Raw genomic sequence first — 10258 nt, 5'->3', positions numbered from 1 at the left:
CACCACGAAGATTGAAAGGGGAAGATAACGGCGCTGTGCTGGTGCCAGTTATGTGTAACGTTGAGGGCTAAATTCTGGTGGAGCGAAGCACATTTGCAGCGTCGTGCCCACTCACTGTGCAAAGGCTGAGCAGCCTCTCTCGTTAGAGAACTGCTTGGTCCTGGCTCATCCCTTTTCCCCCGTGCTTGCAGAGGCAAGGACTGTATCTTTTTTCCTCCTTGTGCACCTAAAACTATCTTGTGTTACTTTCTGTATCATGGTCTGGGTTGATGAATGCAAAAAATTACTCCTCTCTTGGGACTGTCCGTGCCATAGTCAAGAGTGCCTGCCGAGACCTGCTCTTTCCTCCAGGTGCTGCACTTAAAATCCTAAAACCTTTTGCATTCTGTTGCTAATATCTTTGTAAACCCCTGAACTGTCAGAAAAACCCCAGTGTGTGAAGGCGAGGGGAGAGGTTGTGTCGCTTGGTGGTGTCAGAGCTGGAGGAAAGGTTGAGAGCCTGCCAAGTTCAGCTGTCCCGGGTTAGCCACAGGAGCCTGTCATAAATATTTTAGTAACAGAATTATTATAACATTATTTTAATGGAGGGTTTAAGCTGTTTGTTCAACTTAAAATGTTTTTAAAGCAGTGTGCTTCCGTGTGCTGCTTTCAGTTAGGGGAAGACAGCGTGAAATGTTAATTGGCTTCATCTAGGAAGGGAACAAGGATTTGACTTGATGGGCTTTCTGCTAACGGGCTGCCCGAGGATAGCAACGCTGCTCAGCTCACGCTGCAGCACGGTGTAGAGCTGGGTGAGGTCCACCCGTGTCCCCCGCCTCCACCATGCCACCAGCAGACCTGCGCCTCCACGGGCTGTGGTCCCCATGCCGGGGGTGACAGCGGAGTGCTGCCCTGGCCCGGTGGCACACGGGGACAAGATGCATCGAGTGGTTTCGATCTGGACACGGATGCGAGCCGGGGTTTTCTTGTTTGTTTTAGTTTGTGGTTGTGTTGTGTGGCTTTTTTCTCAAACGCAGTAACTGTTTTGAAAACGCTGAGAACTTGGCGAGGGTCATCAACGGAGGTATTTGAGGCATCCCAGCTGGTATTCTCTTCCGCTCCATCTCGGCTGGGACGGCATGGGCAGCCCAAAGCCTGCCCCACAGATGGGAAACCAGCTCAGGCAGCGTCTGGGTTTGCTGCTGTCCTGGTCCCCGCAGGTCTCCCAGCAGCGCCGCGGTCGCAAAGGGGAGCTCCGCGTTCTCCGGCTGTCCCCGGAGCCGGTGTCGGAGGCTAACAACTTTTCATGCCGGGGATGGCATCTCAGGAGAACGGCTCATCTGGTTACAGAGCTCTACTAATGGAGAAGACCTCTGCAAGCCTGGCATGACCGTGCAATGGTGGTGCTCTCTCCTCTCCTTCCCTTTTTGCACCATTTTATATTTCCAAGGTTTGCCGTGTCCTAAAAAGACCCTGTCTTGGCTCAAATGAGCCTCTGGTGAGCACCAGCCCCTGCCACCCCGTTGGGTCTGTGCTGGGGCTTGGCAGCCAAGCCTGGAGGAGATGATAGCTGGCTAACGCACTCTGTGGCATGATGGATGGTTCCCAGATCGCGGAAACCCCTCTAGTGCATTAAGCGCCCGATGCCCAGGAGATGTTTTCCTTCACCGCTCCCACCTCCCCTCTCCCCTCCTCCTCCCAGGACCCCGCTGCGGCCGGGAGCGGCCGTTGGGACGTCCCCAGGGAGCGCAGGGCTGTGTGGGAACGGCGCTCCCACGTACGGCTCTGAAACAGAGCTGCAGCTGAAAAAGCAGTCAGCGGGCAGGAGCAAGCCGTGACGTGGATCCCTGTTAGGAGGTATTTTCCTTCAGAAGGCGGGGGTGTAAAAACCAAACCCCAAGAGTAATAAGAAACACAGGGGGTTTTATAGCTTTCCTTTTAATTCCAGGATATAACAAAAGGTTTCCCATCAGAGCAGAGAGGAGGTGGGATGCTACACACCTTCAGAGTGCGGTCAAAGTAAATAAAACCCATGTTTGGATCTCTTCGGAATCTGTCCTCTGCAGAAGCCACAAAGCCCTGCACACTCTTGGCTCGTGAGCCCACGTCTGGTAGAACTTTGCACCCAGCCAATGCAGTGCAGGCAGAGCAGGCAGCAGCTGCCTGCAGCCCCTTTCCCTCTGGCAGGATCTAGTGTCACGTCCAAGGTCCAACGTGACGCATCCCTGGACCTGAGCACGGCTCCGCAGAGGAGGAGAGGAGCCTGCGGGAGTGGCGGGGGCAGAGCTGAGCCCGCACGGAAGGAGAGCATCCCAACGTGGGACGGGGGGGGACCACCTACGTCGCAACGTTGTGGTCACGCCGTGGAAGCCGCAGGAGGAAGGTCTGCAGGGAGCCGCTGCGCGGGAAGCCCGCCCGCTCCTTCTTGAACCTCCAGGTCTCTTCTTCCACAGAGTAGAGGAGCGTCAGCATCTTGTTGACGGTGTAGACGGTGTCACCCCTGATGACAGCGGTGAAGAGGGCTCCTTTGCTGTTCAGGAACTGCCCGGGCAGGGCAGTCCACTGCCGCGATGTCAGGTTGAAGCAGTCGATGACGCAACGCAAGAAGTCATCCGAGGGGCCGTTGCGCATGATGTAGAGGTTGTCACGGTGGGCCACCATGCAGTGTCCGTAGCTCTGGTGCCGTTTGAGCTCGGTGACGGGAAGCCATATGTCTTGCTGCGTCTCATACTCATAAATGACAGTGGTGTCCAGTGGCTTCCACAAGCAAACGAAGATCTGCCCCATGGCTTGGGCGCAGGGTGCCGCCGTGCTCGGCTGTGGCAGGTCGGAGACAAACGTCCAGGTGCTGGAGGCCACGTCGTACCTTTCCACAGACTTCAGGGAGATCTTCTCGTACTCCCCACCAATGGCGTAGAGGTAGCCCTCATGGCCCACCAGCCTGACGTCGTAGCGCAGCTGATGGGGGCTGGGGAACTCACTCCAGGCGTTGGCATCGGCGTCGTAGCAGAAGCTGCTCTCCACCACCTGCTTGCTGGCCCCGTAGACACCACCCACAATGTAGATTTTATTATCCATGGTCGCCATGCCAGCTAGGAACGTGCTGGCACTCAGTGGCAAGCAGGAGAGGGTCCTCCATGTGTTGGTCTCCTCGTCCAGGTAGCAGATGGTCCTGGAGAGGTCCTCCAGGAACTCAAAGGTGGGTGTGTGGGCTCCTACGGCCACAAAAGTGCTGGGCAGGAGGGTCTCCACGTAGGCCAGCAGGTCGGCGGAGAGGCAGTCCAGGTACTCCTTCAGCTCGGCGTAGCTGTCCCTGATGTAGAGCGCAGCACAGTGGAAGAGGTCCAGGAGACCAAATATGGCAGCGGCTTGGTACAGCAGGATGCAGTTGTCGGAGTTGATGGAATGGATCAGGTACTTGGCCAAGGGCTTCACCTGCAGGAAGGCGGCACACTCGACTGCCTGGAAGGTCTCCTCGCTGCTGAGGACGGGCCTCTCACCCGCCAGCACCCGCAGCATGGTGAGGAACCCGGCCGCGCTCAGCCCCCCCAGCCCAATCTCCTCCTGCGTGCTCTCCTTCATGCCCGAGCGGAAGAGGGCACGGAAGTACTCGCTGCTCTCCACCAGCAAGGTCTTCTCCACCCAGAACGATTGCTCCTCCACCAGGATACACACCCGCTCCGGGGTCCCTGCCCGGGGGCCTTCCTCCTCCGGGGTCATCCTCGCCCGAGGGCTCAGCTGCTCTCAGCAGGGAGGCAGCACCTGATGCCCCTCCGTGCCGTGTCCCAGTGCAGCCCCCTCCTGCCTCCACCACCGTTTGATGCCTTTGCTGTGCTGCCCGGCAGCCGCCACGCTGCTGCCTTGTAATATAAATACCTTCAGCTAAAGATAGCCGAGCTCGTGACCGGGGCCTTTCAAAGGCATCCGCCGAGCTCAGCTGCCCACCCAAAACACAGGCAGGGCTCCGGCGTCACGGTTCACGGCGGAGACGCCCGGCTCTATCACGGCTCATCCCACGGAGGATGCCCGGCCACCCTGGGGGAGGCAGGGTTCGTTCTCCCCACTCTTGGGCATCCTCCTGGCGATGCCCTAAAGAGACAGTCCCCACCCTGGGGAGGGCAACACATTTGCTTTGCTGGGAAGAGCATGCTGCTGCACTATTTTTTTTTTTCCCCTTATAAAAGCAGGTTTTACAGCTGCAGGGAGGTAACTGACGTCAGCAAATCTCCGTGCCGTTCACCCCGGCTGTGGGAAAGGGGCTTCACCGCCCCCCGAGCGTGGCCAAGAGCCAAGAGGGCCGTTCCCTTTGCGACCCTCCCCAGGTAGGAGGCATGGAGCAAGCTGGACAACATCCATTCCGGGCGCAAGGAGCCATAAACCAGCTTGTGCTTCATCTGAGGGTCCCGTGGTGAGGAAAATGATGTGCAGCAGACCCCTTCTCTCTGGAAAAGTCCCCTCTGGCTGCAGGGCCTGCCCCGCTCCCCTGTAACGCCCGGCTGCGGGCAGAGACACCCCACCCATGACGACTCATGTAGAGGTTGATGGTGAAGAAAAGTGTTATTTGTGGCATGTCCCTCATTTGTGTGCTATTCACAGCTTTTTCTGGCTAGAAATTCCATTTTACCTCTGCCATGGGGTGCCAAGAAGGGCCGGCAACAGGGCCCCCAATTCACTACCTGTAGCTGGTCTTTATTTTTTAGGCATAATTTAATCCACCTTGCCAAAGGTGGGGATTTTTTCCTTCCCTCCTTAGCCCCCCATCCCAGCAGCCAGGCACTCCTGTGGCACCATGTGACGGCAAAACCATCACCCCACCCCAGGATCGTGGCCCCAGGAGGTTCCCAAAAAACAATCTCAGTTTAGGGGAGAAGGTGACAGCTTTGCACTTGTGTTACTGTCATTGATCCCTACAGGTACCTGGCTTAAAATACCACATTTAGTTCTAATTGCTTTTAAGCATCCTTGACCTGTGTCCAAAAGGGGTGTGTGGGTTGGGGGTCCCCTGATGTGCTCTGCTTCCTGCAGGGGAGTGATCCCCATCCGCTCCATCCTCCCCATCCTCCCCATCCCTGGGGCTTGCAGGGACTTCCACGCTCCCAGACTATTTTGGGAGGATTTAAAAATATCCTCCCTGCATTAATGGGCAATAATCCCAACGGCGCAGCAGCCCCGCATGGCCACGGAGCAGCCTTTGCCCCCCAGCCCAGGGTATGGTCCCCCGCGGAAACCCCTTGGGGCCGGCCCAGGGGCCGTATCCTGCTGTCCTGGGCACTGAGCCCCATCCCAAATGGCTGCGATTGCCATGACAACGCTGACTTCAGCCTACGCCACCTACTCGGGCTCCGAGCCCGCTGGGTGCTGGCTGATGGCTCGGTGTGGGCAGCAGCGGTGAGTACTCCCTGTGCTCTCCTTTCCCCCCTCGGGATCATGCCTTTTGGGTGGAAAAAGGGGGTTTTTTTTACCCCTGCAAAGTCTCTGCCAGCAGCAGAAGGTGTCTGTGCTTAAATGGGCTGGGTAAGTGGCGGACAGGAGGGTGGCTGTGCTGGCAGCATCGTTCCCCGGTGCTGCTCCTGCCTGTGGGAGGTGTAATGAGTGCACTGGCCTCAGCCAGGGGAGCGGGACCGGGCTTTTGCTTGCTGGGGGCTTGGCGAGGCGCCAGGGTCACAGCGAGGTGGCCACCAAGTGCAGGCACCATGGGTTTTGGGGCCAGAGGTCCCTGCCCAAAGCCCCGGGAGCTTGGGGGGCTGGCGTGTGCCCTGCTGGGGGGACAATCCTCGGGGCGGCTGGGGCAGCATGTCCAGCCCGGCGCCGGCGCGGCAGCTTTCCTTACAAGGAGTTTGGCTGGGGCCCGAGCGGTGGGAGCCGCGCTCGCCTCCGCCTGCCTCATTCATCGGCAGCCCCGGCGGCGCAGGGGCCGCTGCTCCCCCGGCCCAGCCTCAGCCCTCCCGCACCCCGGCGAGCCCCGCATCTCCTCCGGCGGCGGGTTTTGAGGTGAGAGGTTGCATTTGTTGTCTCTTTCTGGAGTGTGAAGGGTAGGTAGAGGGTGGTGGGGGGGGTGTCCCTGTCTTTGCTTGGCTGGAATGCTGGCTGCCAGCGTGGGATGGTGATGCCGGCTGCCCTGGCTCCAGGATGCGGATGGAGGAGAGCAGACCCCCAACCCCAGTGCCTCTGAGCTGCCTTTTCCCTCCACCTGAGGCACCCCATGAGCCAGGTGGCAAGAAGGTCCCCATCCAGCGTGGCAGCGGGTGCCCCACATCCCCCCCCGCTCTCTCCCGCAGGACGGAGGATGTCCTCGATGTTCGGCAAACCCCGAGCCAGCGGCGAGCGGCCACCCCAGAGCCCCCTCGCCGAGTGCAATGTGGCCATCCTGGGGTGCCAAGGGGCCGGCAAGTCAGGTGAGACGGGCACCCCGCCACCATGGGGATGGCGGGGGATCGGGAGGGGTGCTGGGGTGCCGGTGCTGTGGGGGGACGCCCGCTTCACCCGCCTCTTTCACCTCCTGCAGCCCTGACCGTGAAGTTTCTGACCAAGAGGTTCATAAGCGAATATGATCCGAACTTGGGTAAGATGCTTTTTCCATGGGTGGTTCCCCCCCGTTTATCCCTCAAGAGCTCCCACGGAGCATCCTTCCCATCTCCTGCATTTCCTACAGATATGGCATTTGGGGGTTGGGATGACCAAAACCCAAAATTACATGTAAAACAACGGAAAGGCTGGATTTGACCCAAACCCGGCTGTAAAAACAGAGGTGAAAACAGCTCTTTCCCCGCGGGCAAATCCCACGGGGGAACGTCGGCTCCTCGCGCCGCCCTGAAGAAATTGGAAGCCAAATTACTGCGGGTCCTTGGGGAGCATCTCGTGCCTCTGCTCACTCCTGGGGGTGTCGGGCAGGGGAAGGACTGGGGAACGAGTGGGGGCCACAGAGTGGGCGGCCCCGTGGGCTGCGCTTTGCAGTGAGCTGTTCTGGGCATTTTTTTTTCCACTCGTTTGAGTAATTAATAACTGTTTTCCTAGGCCTGACTCCAGGGTGCGGGGAAGAACCATAAATGATTTATTGGGGACATTAGGGAGATATGGACCTTGTCCAGGAACTGACTCCAGACCCTAATAACTCAGCAACTCTCAGGAAAGAAGGATAAATCCTTTCCTACTCAGATCTTTTTTTGGAATGTGGTTTCATCTTCCCACGTCAAAACCTTTCCGAAATGCATCCATTAGGACCCGGCCGGGAGAAGGCATCTTTCTCCCAGGGGAATGGCTGAGCAGCGATCCCTGCCTGCCCTCTTTCCAAAAGAAAGGGTTGCTCCTTTTGCCTGATTTATTGGGAAACAGCCCCAGTGTCAAGCCCCCAGCTTGCTTTATCTCACCAGGTCGTGGCATTTAGATAAGGGCTGAGCCCCAGGCGCAGCGATGGCTGTGCTGGGCTCCTTCCCCTCCCTCCTTCTCCCGCAGGAGCCCACACTTGCAGCACGCAGCGGGAAATAGCTGCTCCCAGCTGGGCTTGCCCAGCAGCGTCACCACCAGCCCCCCAGATAATGTTGTCTCAGGGAGGAGTGAGATGGGAGGTGCTGGTGGAGGATGCTCCACATGAGAAGATGAGCTTTTTCCACGGTGTCCCAAGCATCTGGGGCTTTGCTTGGCTTTGGAGAAGATGGGACGTCCCAGGCCATCCTCACAACCTCCCTTCTCCTTGCAGAGGACACCTACAGCTCGGAGGAGCTGGTGGACCAGCAGCCCGTGCTGCTGAAGGTGATGGACACCGCCGACCAGGTGAGGCACCGGGGCACTGCTGGTGCCAAATGCCCGGCGTGACGTGGCTGTACCACGGCTGGACCATGGCTCAGCTGCTCCTCTCATCCCCAGGACGGCCCCGTGAACTGCGAGCGCTACCTGTGCTGGGCCAGCGCCTTCCTTGTCGTCTACAGCATCGACGATAGAAAGAGCTTCGAGGGCTGCCAGCGCTACCTGGAGGTCCTCGCCCTGCACGCGAGGGGTTGCCAGCGCCGCTGCCCCATGCTCCTGCTGGGCAACAAGCTGGACATGGAGCAATACAGGTATCGGGCGTGGGGCGAGGCTGTCTTTTCCCAGTGGGAGAAAGTTCACAGATCACCCCCCATCCCTCCAGCTGGGATGCAAAACCCAAATCTGATTTTTTTTGTGGTTATTTCCACCCCGTTGGTATTCACCATGTCCTCCCACATCTCTGAGGTTCCTGCTTTCCTGCCCAGAGGATGATGTATTTATTTTGAGCCCGTTGGTATTTTCAGCGGGCTGTTTTTCGGCTGCGTGGTAAGGCAGCGTCACCGTCCCCAAGCAGGGCTTGAGCCCGCTCCAGCATCTCGCTCCCCTCCGGACATGCCCTTTCCCTGGAGCCCTTTCTCGCCCCGTCCCCGCTGCCAGGACTGGATGTCCCCGGCGTGTTTTTCTGGCCTTTTGTGCCGCTCTGGGGCCGTGCTGAGTGTTGGTCCCACGGGTCCTTGAGTCACGCGCGTTGCTGAACACCCCTGTGCATTGCTGAACCGCCCCCCCACCCCGTGCTCCTGGCACGGAGGCTTCCCGCTCCCCACGGCAAGGACCTGCCCCGTCTCCTCCCCGCTTCCCAGGGCGCTGCTGTCGCATCCAGCCCCCTGCGTCACCGGCACGCGTCCCTGGCACGGCAGGTTGCATGATTCCCCAGGGATCCGCACAACACCTTCCTCTGGGATTCTGGGAAAGGCAAAACTGTTTTGGACTCATGTCTCCTGCATGTCCCAGGACAGGGGAATGAGTGGGTGCTGCCCCAGCACTCAGCAGGAAGCAGGTGTGGGACGTGGGCTCCGTTGCTCCCCACCTGCACCCCTTGCTCCCCTTTTTGGGTGGTTGCAGCACCCCAAGGGATGCTGCACCCATCCCCTCCACTCCCGCCAGGAAGGTGCCGGCAGCTGAAGGGATGTCCCTGGCGAGCAGGTTTGGGTGTCTCTTCTACGAGGTGTCGGCGTGCCAGGACTTCACGGGGGTGCAGCATGTCTTCCACGAAGCTGTGCGGGAGGTGCGGCGCCAGGCGGAGCAGAGCCTGCCCGTCCGGCCGCTCTTCATCACCGAGGAGCGTGCCTGCCCGCCAGTGGCCACGCCGGTTGCCCTGCCCACCCACCATGGCTTGGCCAGCTGCACCTTCAACACCCTCTCCACCGTCAACTACAAGGAGATCCCCTCGGTAGCCCAGGCCAAGCTGGTCACCGTCAAGTCCTCGCGGGCTCAGAGCAAGAGGAAAGCTCCCACGCTCACCTTGCTGAAAGGTTTCAAGATATTTTAGGATGCGTCCCTGTGGGTTGCGAGAGACTCCCCTGTCCCCTTGGCTCCACCAGGGCTGAGACCATCCATGACGGACTCACAGGCACCGCAGCAGGCGCTGGCGGACAGTGGACCCGGTCTCTACACCTGGGCAAAGCCTGCGGTGACAATTTGGTGAGCAGACGGGGTGCCCAGAGTCCAAAATCGGCTGTGGCATCGCTCTGCCTGCCCCCGCCTTGGCTTTCGTCCGCCCTGGCTGAGCGCTGCCGCCGTGTTTGCACCCCACCCTGCCACCGGCACCGGGGCCAGCCCGGCTTTCCGTGCGGATCCGAGCAGTTCCCAGAGCAGCCGGAGCTGCCGGTACTGCCAGGAGGGCGAGGGCCGTCCCCGGGGCTCCCCAGCCCGCTTGGGCGTTTGGCACACGGCGATGGGAGCCCAGAAAGGGGGCTTTCATCGTTAATCAAGCGTGGAGGCACCCATCTCGTTCGTCTCGCATGTCCCCTGACGGAGCAATACGTAGGAGGAGTTTATATTTTTTTAAAATCCGAACAAGAAAGGTGCAGCTATTGTTTCAGCTGACTGAAGGCCTCAGGTGTCCTGAAACTGATCCCCAAGCACCCAAATAAGTCGTACCAAAATAGCCGGGTTTTTAATCAACTTTTTACACTATAGTGTTCCTTTTCAAAGGCTTTGCAAGGAGAGGTGCTTCACCGACGAGGACACCCTCCAGAAAGCCTTAGTTTAGAAGACTGATGTATTTCTAAAAATGTCTTAAATTATTTGATGGCTTTTACATGTGCCCAGTGAAGGGCGTGAAGTGAATCCTAAAGGCGACTGGGCTCTGCCTGTGCCCAAGCCGGGGCCAAGGGCTGCGCGTTCGGCTTCTTTTGCTGTATCAGGTTAAACGTTCTGCTTCTCCTGGGAGTTGCAGTTACTCTGCAGAGTAAAATATCCACATGTATATTTGTACATATATACATATATATATATATATATGACCTTGCTGATA

The 10258-nt window shown here is 58.7% G+C and overlaps 3 protein-coding genes across 5 annotated transcripts in view; 1 reads left to right on the top strand and 2 right to left on the bottom strand.

Moving 5' to 3' along the window:
* The window catches only part of SPG21 (SPG21 abhydrolase domain containing, maspardin), a 60065-nt gene extending 55228 nt beyond the window's left edge, over positions 1–4837 (bottom strand). Inside the window, exon 1 of one of the 2 annotated variants that reach the window (XM_064456101.1) lies at positions 4832–4837. The gene's annotated coding sequence lies outside the window, so the exon portion shown is untranslated. Of the gene's footprint in view, positions 1–2218; positions 2229–4831 lie in introns of those variants that run through there. The other variant, XM_064456100.1, reaches the window with a different exon arrangement.
* KBTBD13 (kelch repeat and BTB domain containing 13) lies at positions 2219–3915 on the bottom strand. The gene has a single exon (XM_064456096.1). The coding sequence runs from the start codon at positions 3697–3699 to the stop codon at positions 2317–2319; it is 1383 nt and encodes a 460-aa protein (XP_064312166.1). The 5' UTR covers positions 3700–3915; the 3' UTR covers positions 2219–2316.
* Positions 4838–5868: 1031 nt separating the features above from the next.
* RASL12 (RAS like family 12) lies at positions 5869–10252 on the top strand. 2 transcript variants are annotated; one of them, XM_064456103.1, is made up of 6 exons: positions 5869–5970; positions 6258–6374; positions 6485–6541; positions 7676–7749; positions 7843–8033; positions 8887–10252. In XM_064456103.1, exons 2-6 carry the CDS (start codon positions 6266–6268, stop codon positions 9269–9271), a joined length of 816 nt encoding a protein of 271 aa, XP_064312173.1. In that variant the 5' UTR covers positions 5869–5970; positions 6258–6265; the 3' UTR covers positions 9272–10252. The 2 variants fall into 2 exon arrangements, with proteins under 2 accessions (XP_064312173.1, XP_064312172.1); XM_064456102.1 differs by lacking the exon at positions 5869–5970 and having other exon boundaries at positions 6012–6374.
* The last annotated feature ends 6 nt before the right edge of the window (positions 10253–10258 follow it).

The sequence above is a fragment of the Phalacrocorax carbo genome, chromosome 7, assembly GCF_963921805.1.
Source record: "Phalacrocorax carbo chromosome 7, bPhaCar2.1, whole genome shotgun sequence".
Classification (NCBI taxonomy): Eukaryota; Metazoa; Chordata; class Aves; order Suliformes; family Phalacrocoracidae; genus Phalacrocorax; species Phalacrocorax carbo.
This window is presented reverse-complemented; position numbering and strand designations above follow the sequence as displayed.

Coding starts and splice junctions, on each gene's coding strand:
- KBTBD13 (XM_064456096.1), bottom strand. CDS start 3,699: ATGACCCCGGAGGAGGAAGGCCCCCGGGCAGGGACCCCGGAGCGGGTG.
- RASL12 (XM_064456102.1), top strand. CDS start 6,182: ATGAGCCAGGTGGCAAGAAGGTCCCCATCCAGCGTGGCAGCGGGTGCC. Junction 6,375..6,484: donor CCAAGGGGCCGGCAAGTCAG/GTGAGACGGGCA, acceptor CACCTCCTGCAG/CCCTGACCGTGAAGTTTCTG. Junction 8,034..8,886: donor CTGGACATGGAGCAATACAG/GTATCGGGCGTG, acceptor CACTCCCGCCAG/GAAGGTGCCGGCAGCTGAAG.